This window comes from Rhinolophus hipposideros, assembly GCF_964194185.1.
Source record: "Rhinolophus hipposideros genome assembly, chromosome: 5".
NCBI classification, from domain to species: domain Eukaryota; kingdom Metazoa; phylum Chordata; class Mammalia; order Chiroptera; family Rhinolophidae; genus Rhinolophus; species Rhinolophus hipposideros.
Window position 1 is genome coordinate 46,661,054 of NC_138051.1, and position 22,470 is coordinate 46,683,523.

General features: G+C 42.7%; 1 protein-coding gene across 1 annotated transcript in view; it reads right to left on the reverse strand.

Moving 5' to 3' along the window:
* Positions 1–22,470, reverse strand: part of MYO5C (myosin VC) — an 87,489-nt gene that overhangs the window by 8,637 nt on the left and 56,382 nt on the right. Inside the window, exons 26-38 of the mRNA XM_081048637.1 lie at positions 20,931–21,024; positions 20,557–20,620; positions 20,391–20,471; positions 19,325–19,505; positions 17,069–17,162; positions 16,538–16,601; positions 15,087–15,255; positions 10,796–10,883; positions 7,470–7,568; positions 6,094–6,248; positions 4,042–4,131; positions 1,924–2,074; positions 977–1,259 (exon numbers count right to left, since the gene is read on the reverse strand). Coding sequence (XP_080904763.1) covers positions 977–1,259; positions 1,924–2,074; positions 4,042–4,131; positions 6,094–6,248; positions 7,470–7,568; positions 10,796–10,883; positions 15,087–15,255; positions 16,538–16,601; positions 17,069–17,162; positions 19,325–19,505; positions 20,391–20,471; positions 20,557–20,620; positions 20,931–21,024 — 1,613 coding nt within the window. The remainder of the gene's footprint in view (positions 1–976; positions 1,260–1,923; positions 2,075–4,041; positions 4,132–6,093; positions 6,249–7,469; positions 7,569–10,795; positions 10,884–15,086; positions 15,256–16,537; positions 16,602–17,068; positions 17,163–19,324; positions 19,506–20,390; positions 20,472–20,556; positions 20,621–20,930; positions 21,025–22,470) is intronic.

Genomic DNA, 22,470 nt, shown 5'->3' on the forward strand with positions numbered 1-22,470 from the left:
TTGCTTAACATACTTCCTTTGTCACTGTCCCTTACATCATTGCCATCATCGCCACCCCAGGTTCTCATTTCACATACGGGTATCAAATTCCTGTACATGTTATAAAAGTCTTAAATATCTACCCCCATATTATGTGTTTTCCAATCACGTGACAGCATTCCAACAACAGCTCAGGGTCCGTGCTTCCTCAATTAAGAGATAAAGAGAAGTTGACACACTTCCCAGCTAGAACCCATGACGTCAGGATGAATTCCGAATGCCTCCCTTAGCCTGGCATTCTAGACTGTCCCACTCTGGATCCAAGCTGCCGCTCTGCCTCAGCACGTCTGCTCCCTAAACAACCCTCTGACTCCTCTGGACACAGCTCACTGCTGCTGCCTGAAGAGAAGAGGGTCCTCGCTCAGTTCCAACACTACGTCTTTGCTCACCTCATTTCCCTGCCTGGAATGTGCTTCTCCCTTTTGAAAAACCGCTCAATCCACAGCTCTCAGGCTTCTTTTACTTTTCTGTTCATCGTAATATCTTTCTTCTGAAGCACTTCCCGCACCACTTGTTCCTGACTTGATCATAGTCGCCTCGCATTATTTAGTTATTTTGAGCTTCTCAAGGGCAGGGATCAAATCGCCCTTTTCTTTGTTTCCTGTGTCCTCTACCAGGCTGTGCTATTCACAAAGGTGGTGGTCAGTAAGTACTGGCTGAATGTATGATAATCACAGAGGGCCAGAAGTTAAAATCTACAATTACTAGCTCCTAGTGATAGCCTGAGCGTCAAGTTAGGGTGGTGGAAGGTGATGGGAGGAGGGGCCGGGCAACAGAGGGCAGACAGCTCCAAGGTTCTAACAGTTATCTCGTACACACGCACCCCAAGCCAGCATTGCAGCTCTGGTGAGGGAGGCATGGGAATGTGTGGCTGCAGATTTTATGAGTATTCTTTGCGACCAGCCTCTCTGGAGTAAGCAGTGGTTTATGGTTTTACCTGATCTGCATCCCTTTTCTGCAGGAGCACATGTCCTTGCGCAGGAAGAGGCTGTTCAGGGTGACGGCTCCAATCAAGAAGAAGAGCTGCTTCACAGCCTGCCTCACGAGCTCTGGGTCCAGGCCACTTTGGCACATGGTGCTGTAGAAATAGCTCAGCTGCTGCAGGACTGAGGTCATTGTGTAGGCGTCGGTGTCATCTATGCTGGATGACCGCTTCCGGAAGCCTGTGGGCTTCAGGCCGGAAATGCCCTGCAGACTCTCATACTCCAGCATGCCTGGCACTACAAAGAACAATGGGAGCTTTTCTTATACACACAGTGGGGACAACCACAGGGCATTTCTCACTGCTCTTATGTGTCTGTTTCAAGAGGTGGGATATTTTCTACAAGAGTTAGTAGTGCATGTAAGTTGTGACAGAGAAAACAAGAGAATAAAGGGCAGGGGAGCACCAGCCTGTAAGGGGTGGATGGGGATGGATGGCTGTTTACAACAGGGCAGCATTCCTTTTTCTAGGCTTGGAGCACCTCCTCTTTCAACATCACAGGAAAGAGAACATGTTAGCATGATCACTTGTGGTCTAGAACCATTTAAAGCCTAAAATATTTAAATTTCAGAAAATTGGAGAATGTATACAAGAATTTGAGAGGGACTTTAGGATTTCAAAAATACTTCACTAAAACCCAAGATTAGCCATATAAGTAGCAGCAATTCTTCCAAGTTTTTCCCTTCAGGATGAATCACCCTTGCAGAAAGAAAACTATGAACCATGTACTTTTATATATGTAATCCTTTCAAGCAACCAAAGAATTAAAAACTGGACATATACACAACTAAATTTTCTTGGTTTTAAAATTATATTCTTTGTAACCCCACATTCCATACACCTGATTTGTTTTTTAAGGTTTCAATGTTACTATAAATATTTTTTGGTAATTCTTTTCTTACCTATTATTGGTTGAATGCTGTTTTCCATTACGGTAATGAACTGATGATATATTCGTATTGCCACATCACTAAGAATCTGTCTGTATTCTGACAGGTCAAAATTGTTCAAGCAATTCTTATTCTGATGTGGGCTGTTATGCTTCATGAATTCCTGAAAGTAATTTTGAGCATATAAATATGAAAATAATATAGACATGTAGGAAATTAAAATACTATCTTTACTACTGATATTATAATCAGCTTCTACTATAACTCCTATACTTTAAAACGTAATGTCTGATTTACATCAAATGAGCTCTTGATGTCTGAGGTAGCATTTTCTATAAGTTACTGTCACCGTACTGCCTTCTCCCCCACAAATATGTGCCCCCAGTGCCAATAGACTATAGTGGGAAATAATTTCCATGGAAGCGCAGAGGAAAAAACTGCAAAGGACCCAAGAAACAAACTGCTGTAAGAGGTCAGTAGATCCAATAAATAAGATTCATAACTTTATAATTACAGAGCATAGACCTATCTGAAATATTTTAAAATGTGTTATGGACTGAATGTTTGTGTCTCATGTTAAAGCCTTTCATTCATGTTAAAGCCTTTACCTCCCGTGTGGCTATATTTGTAGATTCGGTTTCTAAGAAAATAAGTAAGGTCACATGAGGTCATAAGGGTGGGGCCCTCATTTATTAGGATTAGTGTCCTTATAATAAGAGACACTACAGAGCTCAATCTTTCACCACCCCCATGCACTGAGGGAAGGTTATGTGAGGACTAAGTAAGAAGGCATCTGTCTGCAAGCCAGGAAGAGAGGTCTCACCAGAAACCAACCCTGTCAGCACCTTAATCTTAGACTTCAAGCCTCCAGAACTGTGAGAAGATAAATTTCTGTTGTTTAAGCCACCCAATCTGTGGTATTTTGTATATAGCTGCTCAAGCAGACTGGTACAATATGTTTAATATATTCAAAGAGAAAACATAAAAAGAAAACATTAAGAAGAAGACATTATGATAAAAGGCAGAGGTGAAAAAGAACCATTGAAATTTTAGAAATAAAAATATATACTTGAAACTAATATAAAATAATATTGAATGTTGACTATAATATAAATATACAGAGGGTGCCAAAATAATGTATACACATTTTAAGAAAGAAAAACTGTAATTAAAATTGTAATACTCAATATATACTGGTAACAAAGATGAATACAAGTCATTTGACTTCTGCAATTACAAGAGGTGCTCAAAGTGGTTACCATCAGCATCCAGACACTTCTGATTATGGCAAACTACTGCTTGAGCAACGTTGACCAAAGTGTCCACTTGTATACATTTTTTGGCGCCCCTGGTATATATAGTAACGGGATGTACAGTACAGCATAGGGAATATAGTCAATGGTATTGTAATAGCTATGTACAGTGTCAGATGGGTAGTAGATTTGGAGGGGTTATCACTTTGTGAGGGGTGTAAGTGTCTAATCACTATGTTGTTTTGTACACCTGAAACTAATAATAATAAAAAATATATAATTGAAAAAACATTGAGACAGGGAAAAGAATATTGTATACATGGCTGAAGGGGGCAAAGACAGGATCAAAAAATAAATGCTGTTGGATATTATTCTTTCTTTAATGTCTCACAGATGCCAGTTTGTCTTAAATGGATTGGTCTGTGCCACTCCCTGCTTTTTGGTATTTTCTTTTTATATTTTTTTAGTTAGAAGTTAGATTTTCTTCACTTGTTTCTCCTTTTGTTCTATAGTACCAGTAGGATTACTTTTATATATTTTTTTTCTCTCCATTGGGCCAATTGGCTATCTGTGTGGAATAAGATAATGAAATCATTACTTCACATGTCAACTTGGGACAGATAAATAATCACACCATTTTTGGATACACAAAAGCATAACTGTGAACTCTAAATTTGAATTATAAGAGTTTAGGAATAACTAAGAGAATATCTTCATGATCTCAGGGTAGGAAAGAATTTCCCGAAACATCACAAAAGAACAGGATAGATTTAAGTATATGAAAATTCAAAAATTCAGATCTCTAGCGAGATCTGGCTCATGAGGAGGTTATAGACCGGCTGCCAGCACAGAACACAGAGCAGGCCAGCGTCCCTACCTCTTCTCCACTGTACTGCTTCAGGCAATTGAGGAAATGGCAAGTATTGGAAAGCCAAAAAGACAGCATCTCAAAGTCTTCTAAATGTGCCTTTAAAAAAAAAGAAGAAAAAAAAGACAGGTGGATTTGGTGATTACCGGTGCCTTGGAGCCAAGAACAGACATATCTTACTTGTTTGGTTAGTTGGTGGCTTTTAACCAAAATGAATTCTTATTGTATTCACTAAAGCCTTTATTAAATTTCTTTTATGATGATAAGCTGTTATATTTACTTAGCAGGTTAAGGTTCGCAAAATATTTCTGTATACGTTATGTCATTTGTCATGAAGCTTGAAGCAGGCACGACGGCAATGCCTGAGAAATGTTGGTCTTGGTCCTCGCCCTCCGAAGTTCACAGTCTGACGAGGGAGACAGACATAACACATACAGGGCACAGTAATTAGGTGGCCCGTTGCCCACATGATGGGTGCGGACTGCGCCACAAAAACTCAGAGGATGGAGAGATGATGGAGAACCAGGGCAGCTGAGCAAACCTCATGAGAGAGGCAGGAGGATGGCCTCCTTGAAAGGGGTAGAGAGACACGAGCTCAGAATCTAGGACTCCTTTGGGAAGAATACCTCCATTTATGCAGCAGGAAGAAGAGGAACTAGCAAAGGAGGAGGAGGTTCGATATCAGAGAGGTAAAAGGAAAAGCGGGAAAGTCCTGGAATTTGAAAGACAAGGAACCAGGGTTTCAAAGAGATAGCACTACTGCTTCAGTCCTTGTAAGGAGAATAGAAACGAAGAACACAGCATGGGATTTAGCAAGACGAATTACTGGTGATCTTTCTATGGAGTGAGAGGGGTAGAAGCCAGATTGCAAGCGGTGAAGAAGAGAACTGGCAGAGAGCACCTGTTTAAGCGCTGTTGGCAGTGGAGCGGGTGGTGGTGGAGGAAAAGACACGATGGCTGAAGGGCTGTGTGGGCCGAGTGAGGGTTACTCTGATGTGCTGTGCACTGGAACCCGAGGGGCAGGTCCTAGCCACCAACAAAAGCAGAGGGCAGCGGGCTGCTGGGGAAGATGCTGGTGAGAAAGGGTTTATACTTCTCATGCCATGCATCTTTGGATTTCTAAATATGTAAACATTCCAGAGCAGCAAGACAGGGCAATACTGTGTGCCTATGCCCTAGGACACAACGCAAGTGTGTGCAAAGAAAACCTAATTTATGAAAATATGGATGGGAAATATTAATTCACAGGAGCCCCTTCTAAGACCATTCTGGTGGCTACTGTGAAGCAAGTGACTATAAAGCACCCAGCACCAAACAACTTTTCTACTCCTAATTCCTAACGAATAATGAATTCTTGGTATAAAATTTGGAGGGGAGAGGGAACAATTACCCATACTCTGACCTCTCATGCATCCATTGTTTTTCTTCTTCTTTTTTCTGAGAGTATTTAAAACAGGACTTAATTACTGGTGACTCTATTAAAACATACATTTTACTAAAAGTGAGATAGGACTCTCCCCAACTAAAAATTCAAATGTATGTCAACATCAAACACTGCTTCTCATTTGGAAAGGGGATGAAAATATTAGATCCATACTTTACTACTTCCCACTAATACGTAGCTCATCTTTGTTTCTGGGCTGGGAATAAAGGTACATAATGTGGTTTTAGAAGGGAGAATTACAGATGAGTAACTTTTCAGCCCTTCCTATTCCTCACCATTCACAGTTGTTACATCACTAGACACTACTCGCTGGAGATGGGATTCTACACCCTGAGAGGATAAGAAGTGGTGGGGAGGATAGCTACCATGTTGTCATCTCACAGGTAAGAATTCAAGGTCTACCGGAGATCCCCATCCCTGGGGATCCCTGACCTAACTTGTCTTTCCTTAACAGCTTGGCTTCCTTCACCGACTGGGCCTCAGACTGGTCTGAGGAATCACGTGGTTCACCAAAGCCTGGAGGTGAAGGAGGGGCACAGGAAGGCCACCTGGTCATTCCCACAGGTGTTCCTAAAGTGCCTATAATACCACAGGCCAATGGCAAAGCTGGGTCCTACCTTAACCACTTGCTTGATGCCGTTGATGGTGCTGTTCATGAGGGACTTGAGCATGTTGGCATCATTCAGCGAGTCTGCGTAGCGCACACACATGAACAGGATGTGAGCCGGCAGCCCGGGAATCATGTTCACCACCACACCACGCGGCTTCAAGTCTGCAGCAGAGAGAGGCGATGAGGATTACAGCTGGCCATCAGCTCGCCCCCTAGGGAACCTCTGACTGCGGGACAGGGCTCGTCTGCTGTTCTGCACCGGACGCAGCACCTGAATGCACAGGGATGTCTTTTCTCTTTGAGGAATTCAATCTGGCTCTTTCCTTGGCAAAAATATACAGGGGCCACCTGCTCTTCTTCTCAAAGTACTTTCCCCCTCGTGTGGAGACCCTGGATTTCAGATCTCTAGTGTAAGAGAGGAATCCCAGTGCCAAGTACGCTGGCACCTGCCTCTATGATGAGGATGCAATACAATCTTAGCAATCACAGGCCCCTGCCTTGAACCTGGGAAACGGGTACATGACAGTTTGGCAGAGGAGGCCTTGCTGACCTTAGGCAGAAGAGAATGGCGGGGAGTTAGATGGAGATGAAAGAGGGAAACTTTATAGAACAAATTAAGATAAACAAATCCCTCCCCATGGTGGCATGAAGACTGGGAAACAAAGCAGAGGCCCAACAGCTGTGTGCCAATGAGGGTAGAAAGGGTAGGGGTGCTCTTGTGCTCTGAGGGGGTTACTAAGAGGAAGAGGAAGTAAGGCTACACATCGACTTTTTGCTTTGAGATCCTGGGGCCGTCTGAGAAAGAGGCAACTTTTCTACTTCTCTCTGGAAAACCATGTGGTTTTCCTGGTGAAGACAGTCTAGTAAGATTAGTTCTAAGACCACAAACCCTTGTGCAAGCACAATGGGACACTCCTGTAACTGAAGTGTGGCTGGGAAGCCCCTGTCACACTGTCTGCAAATACATTTCTTAGTAGAAGTCAAATGGAGCACAGAGCCACGATCACTTCCACCACGTATCCTACACTCAGACACAAACACGTGTCTTCTTATTCAGTCCCAATAAGACTTGGGAAGAGGTTAGGGCAGTGTTTCTCAGCTGACGGCAACATGCCCCCACAGGGCATTTGGCAATGTCTGGAGACCCTTTCATTGTCATGACTAGGGGTTGCTACTGGCTCCTACAGGTAGAAGCCAAGCATGCTGCTCAATATCCTAAAATGCGCAGCCCCGCCACCAACAGTGCTGAGGCTGATAAACTCTGGGCTACGGGAAGAAACAGTGAAGGAAGAGAAGGGACTGCCATCACCCGGAACTGCAGCAATGACTGACATTCAAGTTCTCAAAGATAAAGCAAAAATTCAGAGTTCCAGGTTTCACTACCAAGAATGAGGTTTTGAATGAGCTTGGCCTCATCTTCTCTCTTGTATTCCAGCATTCCAACGTACTCCTTGGGTCCTGAGGACAAGTGCACGTCATTGCCTGTAGACAGAGGTAAACAACCAGTTACATACACAAAACAGCTGCCACAGGCGTTATAATGGTTCTGCTCTGTCTCCTTCCTCCCCGTTCCAACTGGTTTGCACATGAACTCCTGCATCTTTCTGATAATTGAGAACTTGATTGAATCCTGGAGAATTTTTTCTGGTAGTGATTGTTTTCTTTTTAAGATTTTTTTATTGGGGAAGGAGAACAGGACTTTATTGGGGAACAGTGTGTACTTCCAGGACTTTTTCCAAGTCAAGTTGTCCTTTTCAATCTTAATTGTGGAGGGCAGAGCTCAGCTCCAGGTCCAGTTGCCATTGCTAGTTGCAGGGGGCGCATCCCACCATCCCTTGTGGGACTCGAGGAGCCGAATCGGCAACCTTGTGGTTGAGAGCCCGCGCTCCAACCAACGAGACATCTGACCACCCGGAGCTGAGCGGCAGCTCATTGACTTCATTCTAGTTGCGGAGGGCGCAGCTCGCTGGCCCATGTGGGAATCGAACCAGCAGCCCCGTTGCCCAGAGCTTGCGCTCTAACCAACTGAGCCACCCGTCTGCCCTGGTAGTGATTCTTATGTGGGTATCTCAGATGAGTGTAGTTGGTGCTGAAAAGGCTGAGATACCCTTGAACGAATCCTTATGAGTACCTGGTGTGTGTCCAGCACAGTGGGGATATGAAAGTGACCCAAGAGGCAGCCCCTGTCTTCAAGACGCTGATGTTACAGACAAGGAAGATTCATGGACCATGTGGTGTGCAAAGTACCAAACTGCACGATCCTAAGGGACTATACTGGTGTCCTGTTCGCTATACCAAGTTAACACAAACTTAGTGGCTTAAAACACCATAAACTTGCAGTTCTGAAGGTCAGAAGACTAAAATGGATCTTATGGGGCTAAAATCAAAGTGTCAGCAGAGCTGTGTTTCTTCCCGAGTCTGTAGGGGAGAATCCGTGTCTTGCCTTTTCCAGCTTCTAAAGGCTACCCACCTTCCTTGGTTTGTGTAACCTCGGCTTCTGTTATCATATCCTCTTCTCTCCCTGTGTTTCCATTGTCACATCACCTTTTCTCACTCTGATATTCCTGTCCCTCTCTTATCACATTGGGTCTACCTGGATAATCCAGGATAATCTCCCCATCTCAAAGTCTTTAACTTAACCACACCTGCAAAATCCCTTTTGCCACATAAGGTAACATATGTAGAGGCTCCAGGGATTGGGACGGGAACATCTTTGGATGGGCCACAACAGGCCCTCTGGGCCCCAAAGATTCATATCCTTTCTGAGAGAAGGACATGTGATAACAGACGCAGAGGTTAGAGTCAGAGAGATTTAGGAGATGCTGTGTTGCTGGATTCGAAGAAGGAGGGAGAGGAATGCCAAGGAATGCAGGTGCCCTCTAGAAGCTAGAACAGGCAAGGGAATGGGTTCTTTCCTAATGGCTCCAAAAGGGATGCAGCCTAGCTGACACCTTGATTTTAGCACAGTGAAAACCATCTTGAACTAACCTCCAGAACTGTAAGATAATAAATGTGTGTTCTAGTAAGCCACTACTTTTATTGTATTTTGTTATAGTAGCCATAGGAAATTAATACAGGGGCCATAAGAATTCATGCAGACGGGGGTGGGGGGGTTGGCACTGTTGAAAAATGCTTCTTGAAGGAGGTAGCACTCCGGTTGGGCCAAGAAAAGTGAGTATCCTCTGGTGAATGAAAAATAAGGTAGTGTAGGTAAACAGCTGACAGAACACTCTCACCACTGCATGAGAATTTCTGTTAACTTACTAGCTCTGTTCCCTCAAAGACTGATACAGGTAGAATGTCAACTCTTTTACTAAGCAACACTGTTCAGGGCAAAAATGACCTCTGTAAATTGTGTCTGGACTGGGAAGAATAATAAATGAAGCAGAAATACCTGGTAAGGACATACTTTGGATATCCTTGACTGTGGTGACTTGTATCTGGGCATGTTTTTTGGAGGGACCCTAGAAGCTAATGCCTTCTATGCAGTGTTCAAGAGACACCGGCTTCCTGCCACAGCCACGTGAATGGGCTTGGGTGCAGGTCTGCCAGCTGCAACTAAGCTTTCAGAGGACTGCGGCCCTGCTCATGGGTTGGCTGCAACTCGGAGCCAGAAGCACTGAACTAAGCCTCTCCTGGATTCTTGACTTTCAGAAACCGTGTGTAATGACACAGAGTATCTGTTGTTTGAAGTTGCTAAATATGGGGTTATTTGTGACACGACAATAGATAACGAATACATAAGGGGAAGCCGATGCATGCCACTTGAGACACGTTGAGTTGGAGGTGATAATAGGAAGGCAAAGAAGGTAGTCTTAGAGTCAAAAAGGGACCGAGACTCCAGAAAAGAGGTGAGGAGTGGGAGGTAGATTTTGGAAGACTTTATATAGAGATGGCAGTTCATTCATTTATTCCAACAATGGGGACACAGTGTGGGTCGGGAAGGACAGACATGGTCCCTGCCCTCCGGGGACAGACTGACAGTTATCATTTATTATTGAGAGGAAAGATCACTTTGGTTTTGAACACTTTAATTTGAGGTAAGAGTTGAATAAATAACAATAAAGGAGTTCTTCAAAGAAATGAATGTAGAAAAAGGAACAGATAGTTCAAAATACAGTCTTAGAGATTAAGATTTGCAGGAAGAGGAAACATGGACCAAAAGATGAAGAATGTTAGAAGAGGGCAGAAATCAGAAAAGTTCAGTGACACAGAAGCAGAGGAAGGAAAGAAAGGCGCGGGGCCCTTTCCACGGGAGTCCATGAGGACACTCAGAGTGTGCAGTTCAGGCCAAGGTCAGGACTACAGTCCGGCTTCTCAGTTCTCTACTTTTTCCTCTAATAGGAATTGGGATACCGATCGTATGTAATTGGGGAGGAAGTGAATTTCAAAGCCGTTCAATTGGAAACTTGTTCACAGTTTCATTTTTAAAAAGGGAGAGCTCATAGAGGAAGAGGATAAAAATACTCATTATAGGGTGTCCCTTACAATGGCATTAGCATAGCTGGTATTATCTGAGGGTTGGGGAGCTATATGTTTGCCTGAAAGATCTTTCCATCGGCCCATCACTGAGCCCCAAACGCTGCCAGCTGAGAATCGTTCCTTTGGGTTTCAAAGACTTTGGGCCACATCAGGAAATAAACACTTTAAAGCATGTGGATCTGAGCTGAAAGTTCAAAAAACAGGAAAGTGAATGTTATCTTTCCTACCTTTTTCAATTGTCTTGGTTAGAGTCTTGACTTGATCTTGTAGCTTTTTAATCACTCTGTCTTTCATGTCTAATTCCTCTTCAAGATCCTATAGAGACCACAAGAAACAAGGACATTAGCTTAGAAGCATGTAAATTCATTTTTTGGTATTAGCTTTATTGAGCTATAATTCACATACCATCCCATTCACACACAATATAAAGTTGACTATACAACTCAGTGGTTTTTATGTAGCCTGTTATGCAACCATCACCATTCTCTAAATTCAAGAATATTTTTAGCACACCAAAAAGAAGCCTGTAACTTCTATCTGTCACGCCCTAGCCTCCCATTCTTTTCTAGCTCCTGGAAACCACTAGTCTACTTTTTGTCTCTATATAATTGCCTATTCTGGACATTTAGTATAAATGGAATCATACAATGTATGGTCTTTTGTGTCTGGCTTCTTTCACATAGCATAATGTTTTCAAGGTTTATCCATACTGTAACATGCATCAGCACTTCATTCCTTTTGTGGCTGAATAATATCCTATTGTGAGGATATACTACATTTAGTTTGATTTATTTTTCCCTTAATGAACTAAGGCCCATTGTAGAGAATTTAAAAATATGAATGTGTGAAAATAGGCTCTCTGGATATCAGAAGGTGGAGGCAGAGAAATTCTTCAGAGATTGGAGCCCTGGCTTTGCCTTTCTTTCCTGAAAGGGGGTGGCTTTGCCCAGGCTGATTTTGGCTCAAGAACTGGGAGAGTCCTGGATACCTATACATATTTCCTATAATCGGCACAGAGTGTTTAGGTTCTTCCTGAATTCCAAGGGCTCTGACACCGAAAAGATTCAAGCTTCTCCAGTCCAGCGATGCCCATGTTGGAGAGTCACTGCACCCCTGTGTCCTCTGGGGACTCTTGGGACCAAGGGAAATGGTGCTGTTTCTGCTCTGTGGCTACCTCTCCCCTTCTACGGTTCTGTGTCCCTGGCTAAATACCTTAGAAATTTTATCTGACCTTTCAAGTGTGGATATGGGTATAGTTTTTTCCCTCCAATTTCAGCCCATCCTATTATATGTCTAAGAATAAAAAAGTCACCTATCAATCCATAATCTGGAGGAAACCACTGTTTTCATTTTATTTCATTCCTTTCTCTTTTCCTAATATGGCACAGGTACGTTTTATAAAATGGGGATCATACTGCATGCACATAATGTTTTATACCCTATATTTTTCTATAATTATATGACAGACGTATTTCCCATTGATGATATACCCAAACCATCATTTTAATGGCTAAGTCATATGATATACAATTTAATCTATCTAATCTTATTGGACATCCATTCTGTTTCCTTTTTTTTTTCAAATTTTGCTATGATTAATAACTCTACTATGACTACTCTGAACAAAAATCTTTGTCCACGTATCTGTTTACTCACTAGGGACAGAAGCTTAGAGGTTGCATTACTGAGTCAAGGGGAAGCACTGCCAAAGTTCATGATGTTTGCCCGCGAATCACCCCTGAGAAAGTTGATACCAATTTACACTCCCAGACACCACATACGACAGTGCCCACTTCAGGGTGGTCTCCCCAGCATCCTCAGATCTCTATGGAGAGGCAAAAATGACATCTGGTTTTAATTTTGAATGTCTGATAAATATTGGCATGTTCACTAAAAATTTTTTGTTTTCATTATTCCTTTTTTAATAAGGATTTTCTTTGACTCAGATGATCATTAGTGGGTTATACTGTATTCCCTCAAAATTCGTGTCCGCTCAGAACCTCAGAATACGATCTGATTTGGAAATAGGGTCTTGTCGTTATAATGAAGCTAAGGATCAATGGGAGATCACACTGGATTAGGGTGGGTCCAAAAATCCAATAAGACTGTCTTTAGAACAGACAGCGAAGCCACACCCACAGACACAGACGCGGGGCCATAGGAAGATACAGGCAGAGAGCAATGCCATGCTGTCACCAACCAAGGAATTCCGGAAGCCACCAGAAGCTGGAAGAGACAAGGAAGCTTCTAACCTAGAGACTTTGGAGGGGTATAGCTCTGCACACACCTTGAATTTGGACTTCTGGCCTCCACAGCGGTGAGAGAACAAATTTCTATTGTTTTAACTCACCCAGTTTGTGGCAATTTATTATGGTAGCTCTAGAAAACTAACCCAGTTAAGTCTCATTTGTGGATAAAATCCACCACTTAATAATAGATAGGAATTGTATTCTTTTGTGACATATTCATTTGTAACACGGAGGCTCCTCATTGGTTCAGGAAGAGTTTGCTGGAACGAACGTGTAGACATAACTGTTCCCCAGCGCAGTGCACTGTGGAAGCACCAGGGCTGGTCTATCCCTGCCTGAAAACAGAGCCACACACGTGGGAGGGCTCTTGTGGAGGCGCACTGAGTGGGACAGCACTGTTCCCGGAGTGTCAGAAACAAATTCACACAAACCCCCCACAATCCGGGGACTGGCACATACCCAGAGACACATGCTCGCAGCTAGGGAATGACAGTTCACGTGGACAAGACATGCAGCATACACACAACCCACCCACATGTCCTCTCCCTTAGCACTGGCCCCAGCTGAGAGCCCGGGACACGCATGCAGACACAGCTGCAGAAGGCACGATGGCATCTCACACACGTTCAGCAGACAGTTGCTTAGTTGGTGTGATTTGCAGAGTCTGCTCTCTGAGGAAGTTGTATTCCCCTGAGAAACGATGGCTGTCATCTAGGGCCCCTGACTGGAATTTGTTACTTCCTAGTAAATGTTAAACTCCCTAGATTCCTCATTTTAGCTACAATTACTCTTGAAGGTTAAATTCTGACACTGTAAAATATAATTTTACCCTATCCTGGTTTTCTTATGAGACATGAGATCTGACAACAAAGTTCGTAAACCTGTTGCAACGATGTTGCTAACCTTTTTGATATCAGAGGGATTATTCATTATGAACTTGTACCAATGGGATAAACAGTTAGCCAAGTTTACTAATATTGGGAAGTGCTAAAAAGGCTGCAGAAAAAAGTTAGATGACAACAGCCTGAATTTTTTGCCAACAATTCATGGCTCTTGCATCATGACAATACGTCAGCTCACACGGCACTGCCTGTGAGGGAGTTTTTAGCCAGTAAACAGATAACAGTATTGGAACACGTTCCCTATTCACCTGATCTGGCTCCCAGTGACTTCTTTCTTTACCCGAAGATAAAGGAAATATTGAAAGAAAGACACTTTGATGACATTTAGGACGTCAAGGCTAATACAATGACAGCTCTGATGGCCATTCTAGAAAGAGTTTTGAAGGGTGGACTAGGTGCTGGTGTTGGTGCATAGCTTCCCAAGGGGAGGACTTTGGAGGTGACTGTAATGAAGTATGTAGCACTTTTTCTAGGGTGAATTCCGACCTTGTATAAAATGGGGGGCCCTGATAACGGGGAGCAGGGCCTGTAGGCATGTTAAGGTGCCCACTGTCCTGGTGAACTCTCTCCTGGTCATGGTATTCGATGATGCCAAGCCAGCACGGGGCATGAGAGTGCCCAGCTCCCAGGAAAGCGTCCCATCTGCTTCTTTGGTGCTTCTCAGTCTTGTGGGTTTCACATGCCAATTAAATCTCAAAAGAATGACTGAGGATGGACACAGCGTTGCCAAATTTCGTTCTCTCTTTTTTCTTTAACAGATATTATCTATCAATTCTTTTTTCTTCAACTACAGTTAACATCCAATTTTACCTTATATTAGGTTTCAGGTGTACAGCACAGTGGTTAGACATTTATTTAACTTTTTAAGTTGTCCCCTCAATTAGTCTAGTACCCACCTGACACTGTACATAGTATGTCGCTGAATTGCATTTTGACAAGGGCATTTACAATTTGATGAAGATTTGAACAATTTTAAAAGTTTGTCCTCTACTGCCATCATCATTTCATAGAAGGACACTTTGACTCTAAACAAAATTTGTAGGAAGGACACACCCCCAGAGGCAAGCATGGGCATCGTCATCTCAGATGAGCACCGTCCATGGGACAGTGCTCAGGACCACTGAACCGCCTCATTCTCCTCTCTACCTTCCTTTACCTTATCGAGTACTTCCCTGGTGTGGCCCATTAAGTCCCAAGGCTCCTGGCTGTGGGCTCAACCTCAGCGACCACTGACCACCAGAGATAAGGAAATAGACGGTTGTGACAGAAGGTGGCTCTTCATCGTATACTTTAGGTGGCATGTCCCCCTTTCTGTGACATCCACACACACAGGCAGCGATTTATCTACAAGTTAGAAAACTTCTCACCCTGTTTTCCATAGTGAGACGAGATGCTTCCTGCTGGAAACTACTCTCAACTTCACTTTCAGTTTCAATTTGTCTCTTCAAGTGCTCGCTGGCCTCCTGCATTTCTTGACTCTTATCAATCAGCTTCCTTTTCTCTTTGGTGGGTATTTCATTGTAGGCTTCTGTGGTCCTGAGAAAGGGAGAGAGGAAACTTGGGCATCAGTTTGACTGCCATGGAGAAGTCATTCCTTGTCATAACAAGCACTGATATTTCCAAAGATGGAAAAATCTTGGCCAATTTATGTGTAAAGCAAATAGTATCTGAATAGAGGAGTCCTAGAAGAGGGCGGAAAGAGACCACGGTTGGCTGGGGTATAAAATTGTCCATGGACTGCCCCAGTCTCCTTAACCCGATAAAACATACTCACCTCTACCCCATCTACACCCCTTGACTGCTCCCATGGGACATCCACTCCCACTCATACCCTTATGACCAAAAACCTAATGATTGTCTCCTTTGTAAACAGCCTGGGGACCAGATACTCAAAAAGCCAGGAATCAGAGAGAAGAGGGAGCCCATCACAAGAGTTCTATCACGGGTATATACTACACAGCATAAGGAATATAGTCAATAATATTGTAATAACTATGGATGGTGTCAGATGGGTACCAGACCTAACTGGGGATCACTTTGTAAGTCATATAAATGTTTAATCACTATATTGTACACCTGAATCTAATATAATACTGTATCTCAAGTATAATGGAAAATAAATTAATCAAAAAAGAAGAGTTACAAAATGATGTCTCATCATTGCTACTGTTTTGGGCCCTCATTTCATCCCAGTCCTACCAATCAAGTCACGTGACTAAAAATGATCTCTGGGACGTAGAGGGTCCATTTATTGTTCTTAAAATTAAAAATCTCAACAAGCTGGAAGCAAAACAGAACACTTTCCTCAAGAGGCTCCACCAGGGCACCAGGCTCTCTGCTGGTCAACATGTAAATTTGGGGAGATTATCAATGAAGGTTCTCTATCAACATGGGTTTTAAGCCTTATCCTAAATGGTCTGCTAAGAGAAAATCTGTTCTGTCTCACACAATCTTTTTTTTTTTAATCAATTTTTTGAACAGATAATACATGTGTACATGGTATAACATTCTGAGGGTTTAAAAGGGTATGCAGGGAAAAGTAAGTCTCCTTCCCTCCCCTGTGCACCAGCCATCCATCTACCTTCCTTGGAGGCAACGATGATTTATTTGTTTTGTTTCTTGTACATTCTCCTACACAGGGTGTGTGTGTGTGTGTGTGTGTGTGTATACACATGTATTTCTGTTCTTCACATTTGAATGCTATTATATACCTTAATTAGCATCTTGCTTTCTAAGCTTAGTAACATATCTCCCACAATTTCAGTAAAGAAAAGCATGGCATGAACTTGAACTGGAGATAACACATATTAACACTTACTTTCTTTGCATTCCTGCCTCTTCTGGATTGCGATTCAACTGAGTAGAGAATTCTTCTAATTTTCCTATAGTGAGAACAAGTGTCAGTAATTTGGGAGCCATACCAACTGCATTCTGATTTAGGCTTGGGCCTATTTATCGTTATCAGGGGTCCTAAGCTGTATCCAGCTAGAGATTAGATTTTGTTTGGTATGAATGATGTTTAAACATTTTTTAAGCCATTATTTAAAAGTTATGATATTTAAGATCAAAATCTGTATTTCTGGCTTTTTTAAAAAAATAGAAATGTCAAACAACACTGGGGCCTGCATTCCTACTTGGCAATAAGCCACAGAGCTGGGAGGCAGCTGCCCTCTTCATGTGCCTATGCACCTTACTGTACCATCCACCCAGCCCACCTCTCACATTTATGTCAGCTGCCTGGCCCCACAGAAAATCAGAGCATGAGACCCCTGGGTACAATGACTTTTCTGTCATTTCCTGGATATAGGAAACTGATTTCTAAAAGCAGGTTCAGGATGGTTCCAGTTACCTTTCATGTTTTCAGTTTGTTCCTTCAGGCGGATTTCAAGATCTTGCTTCTGTGTCTCCAGTTCTGAAATTTGCTGTTTAAAGTCTGGGATCATCTTCAGTGAAAAATTAGAAATATTAGAATATGAAATACTTTAATTTGTGAACTTTAAAATCTCAGAGCAAAAGGCCAGTTGGCTCAGTGGTTAGAGCTCAGCACTCATAACACCAAGGTCTGATTCAATTCCCACATGGGCCAGTGAGCTGCGCCCTCCACAACTAGATTGAAAACAATGACTTGACATGGAGCTGATGGGTCCTGGAAAAACACACTGTTCCCCAATATTTCCAAATAAAAAATAAAAACAAAACAAAACAAAAAAACATTAAAAAAAATCTCAGAACTACTCAGAAACAAACTAAACTGTATAGGTATTGAACCCCATGAAACCAAAGCCTAGTTAGCTATGTCAGAGGGACAGCCAAGACATTAGATTGCATTGGTGTCATGATTGTTTACCCCAAGACCTGTGTAGTCACAAGAATCACCAGCATGCTCAGAGGGAACGGTTCTCATACAGCCTCCACCCCCATCTCACTGAGGTCTCCTGGGGAGAAGGAAGTGTAGTGTCTGGGAATTCTATGCTGAGTTGAGGGAGAGGTGATGTAAAGAAATGGCAGCCAGCCTCTTTGCTCCAGACCCAGAGACATTATCTCCTCGTCTAGGAACAGGAAAATCATCCCAAAGGCGTCCCATTGCAAACTTTGAATTCCAGGCTGTGCTTCGTGGAGGTCTGGAGTCATGTCGTATGTTTCACAAGCCTTTGTCCTTGTCTACCTGTAGGGTTCTTTAAATATCCACCACCTCCTTTCTTAGGTAGGCAAACACAGTCTTTCTGTTGTCCAAGTGTATAGAAACACTCATGCGTCTGAAGTTCACATGAAGAATACTGGTTTGACTGTGCAGTGGATCTCACTAATGCATAGTCCTCATTAACGTTTGACCCAAGGCGTCAACAAAGGTGTGAAAGTCCTTACCTACTGTCCCTCATGTCCACTCTGCCCAGGGTCACATCTCCTCATCTGTTCACACAGCCCTGATTTCCTAAGACTCCCAGGTTAGGCGTAAGGAAGCTGAGAAGGGGCAGCCAGTGAGGCAGGATGAGAAACCTAGGAGAGCATGGTTTCCTGGAAGCCACCAGCACAATGTGGAGGGAGAGGGCATGATTACTGCCATCAAATCCTGCTGAGACTAAGATGAGGGTGAAAAGGAACCCTTTGTGCTCAGCCTGGTGTAAGACTCGGTTAGTGGTAAGGACACATGACAGAAGGGGGTGGCCTAGTAGAGTAAATGAGAGGTGAGTGGAGAAATCACAGTTGGATGGCCATTGAGAAGTCTGGCTAACTCCTGCAAAGAAATAGGGTGGTGGCTGCAGGGGACGTGAGGTCAAGAAAGGGATGTGTTTACAATAGCTCAATTGTACAAGATGCTGCTTCCTCTAGTACTTGCCTTTCCAGCTCCTGTCAAAAGGCCTTTGCCAAGGGCTGGTAGTTTACATTCTACTTCAGAGGTCACTGCCTCAGAGACACTTTCCTTTCTTCCTGTCTGTCTTAACAAGATCAAATCAGAACCTCACAGAACTTGTGGGGATTATTTTAGGTAAAAATTTATCAAAGTGTACACCTTAAAGACGTGCAGTTTGTTGTATGTCAAGTATACCTTAATAAAACGTTTTTTAAAAAAGAGAGAGAGAAAAAAAGAAATGGATGTGTTTTGAGTGAGGAGATTCCTAAAGCATTTCTCCATGCCAATAGGCATGAGATGGAAGAAAGGATGAGACACATGCAGTGGAAATGACACGCATCATGGAAGAGGGAGGACTTTGTAAGGTAAGGTAAGAGCACGAGTAGAGATTCTGACCTTCTGAATGCATGACCCTCTCAAGAGCTACCCTTTATCTTAATGTTTTTTTCCGTCTTTCCGAGTGTTAGGGCTAGATTTTAGATAGATTTAAACACACACACACACACACACACACACACACACACACACACACACACTTTGGACCCAGCCTATGGTAAAGAAACACTCTCAAATCAAAGTACTCTCTAGCCTGGCGTAATTTTACAGTTTCTCTTCTGATCCAGTTATCTCACTCCTAGAAAATGTAATTCTGATACAATCTTTAATGCCAAGAAACTGAATGTTACCCCACTAATGGATCACATCTCTAGAATAACGGCCATGACCAGGGCCCATCTATGGCTGAGACCATACCATGTTTTCTGATGTTAGCCTAGTAACTTCATGACGAATACTTTCATTGATGTCATTCTCTTCTCTAAATAATTTCTGCAGGTGGTTGATCTCTTGACTTAGATGCACCACTTTGAAGTTTAAAGCTTCAATCTCCTTTTCATAACAATCTTTCTGGGACTGGAAATGGTTCTCCAAAACGCTGTTAGGAGAGGGATCAGGAAATGAACCACGTGGTCTGGACCCCACCGTGCTGGTGACCGTCAGCACGTGCACGTGTGGCAGTCACCAACGCCACAGTTAGAGCCCTGCGCTAAGCACAGAGAGTTTTCTAATGTGCACATTCTTACAGGCTATGGAATTAGGAACATACAATTACAAAATCCTTCCAGCTAGTGAGGAAGCATTGGATGATGTTAACAAGCAGTTAATGATAAGAAATTTTATTGTAGACATTATTAAAATTACATTTTCACTCCAATAGCTTAAAAGCATGTTCTATATGATGCAATAGTGGTGAAGATACATGTCATTAGACATTTGTCAAAACCCACGGAATGTATAACATCAAGAGAACCCTAACGTAAACCATGGTGATTATGATATGTCAGTGTAGGTTCATCAGTTGTGATAAATGTACCCTTTGCTGAGGGAAGTTGGTAATGGCTGTGTGGGGGCATGTGTGGGGGCAGGAGGTATATGAGAAATCCCTATACTTCTGCACAATTTAGCTGTGAACCTAAAGCTGTTCTAAAAATAAAGTTTATTAATGTAAATAAGACAGCAAACTCCTTAAATTTAAACATATGTATATATCTATAGCAACACTGGCTAACTTATTTGATACAATCAGTTTTCACTCTATAGGATATGGATTTTATTACTCAGCAGTTTAGCCCATAAAGAGATTGTTCTTCATTACTAAACTAATTACTTAATTCTTGAAAAAATATTTCCAATGATTATTAGACCATTCTACTACAAGAAATTTACTTTGTGTATCAAATCTATGTAAGATAAACATCTGACTTTCCAATAGTCTATTATCACTAAGAAATCAAAAAGAACCCTGAGGGGAATTTCTCACCGCGTTGCTTTCTTTAATCCTTCATAAGCAAACCAAAGTTCTCCATCTTCATTTAAATGTTCCAAATCCTCCACAGAGAGCCTAGAAAACAAGGAGGGTGAGAAAATCTATCATCTCTCTCATGCGTTACATGTTTCTAAATGTTTGATAATGTAAAAATGATTACCTGCTTCTTACATCTTTAATGTCATAGCTTTCAAGAAGTTGTTTAGTGATTTCGGACATCTTTTCTGAGAGGAAAAGGCAGAGTGGGCATGAATTACACTTTTGCATGATTTTCCTTCCCCCTTTCTCTTTCTAGGGCCTAGATTTCCAACCTCACAGTCTTCAGCTAATCATCCCATCAGCTAACTAATTGACCAGCTATTCAACCAGCCAGCTACCCAACCAACCAACTAACCAATCTACCAGCTGTGAAGCCTGTAGCCAGCCAGCTATCCAGCCCATCGCATATCCAGTCAGTGGACACATTTGCTTAGCAGTGACACTTATGATAACCTCCATCTGCACCCCATGGGCCCAGTGACGCCTTTTTGTTACCTCTCATTTCCCGTTTCTGTGACTGCACATGTTTCTCCACATCTATCTTCTGTGTCTGAAGTAGCTCTATCTCCTTTTCAAACTCAGAGATTGTCTGAATCACATCAATGACCACACCAGGTGAAGAAAAAAATAGCTATTATGATTTGTATCAGACAAAGGGAATACCGTTACAGTACTGTGTCTATGCAGGTGTCCTCGCTGCAGTTTCTTAGTTAAAAACTTGTTAAAGCATCACTGCCCCTACAGTGTGGTCTTGAAAGATGTTTAACTGCTTGAAATAGTGTTACTTATTCCCAGATCTACTCAGTTGTATCAATAGAATTAGTTCCCTTACATAAACAATAGCCACTTACTCCAAGCTTGAGTGGGGTGGGGTAGGGAGGAAGGGGAGCCATGAGAAGTAAAATCAATGGGGCTAAATTCTTTTTCACTGTGTGATGGAATGTTGGGTGCAAGGATGTGGGTAAGGCTGCCAACTTTGGAACTGTGGGTTTGGCCTCCAGCTAGGTTTAGAAGTGGCACAGCAGCAGAGCCAGGACGCACGCGGAGCTGGGAGCTGGCCATGAGAGTGCGACCGGGTCCACGGAGGGGCCGCTCTGGTTGTGGGGAAGAGGCTGTATTCTGCCTTTATCACCATGTGAGCTCAGCTTGAGTAAGGATCTCAGGTGTGTGGTGTTGTAGCTGTAAGAGTCATACAGAGGTGAATAACCCCTCCTTGATATTTTCTCAGTCTAAGTGTTTAAGGGTTACAACTCCTGTTTCTACAGAGGGGAGAAGGGAGATGGAATTGACATTTATGGATCACTTTACATAACACCACCTCATCCTTGTAACAGGCCCATAAGGTGAGGAAAGTGATTTTTTGTAGATTGGAAAACGGAAGCTGTAGAAAGGGTAAATGGCATGTTCAGGGTTACACAGCAAGCTGAGGGGGGCCCCAGGACTATCCCACCCGAAAGCCCTGCTCTCTGTAATGTTTTAGTAGATGTTCCAAGTCACCTGTGTATTTACTTATACACGGATTATAACAGGTATAACTTGATGATGATGGGTTTGTTTTCTTTGAAAATCAGATTAATCTCCTTAATGTATCACATTGGAAAGTTTGGACTGAAGTTTCAGTTACCAAAGAGGAAGTTAAGGGACAAATATTGGCGCCCACTCCGAGTTCAGCCACATGATTTCCCAAGACACAGACTATAGCAGATGGCACGACCGCCACAGATTGACATCAGTCTTATGTGACTGCTAAGAATGAAGCGGTCGTACGAATATGTGGTCCTTCCTGATCCCACAGCCCAATGTCTTACTTTTAAGCAATAGGAAACCAGGGCCCAGAGAATATGGACAGCACTGCTGCGAAGTTCAGGGGCGACCCAGATGTGATTCCTAATGCTCTTCCAAGCCACATGTGGCTATTCCATAACAATGACAGAGAATATTTGCATAACCTTAACAAATATGCTACTAACATGTGTTTCACATATTTAGGGAAAACATAAAAGCTTTCCAACCTTACGCTGAAATGTTTTGCAGT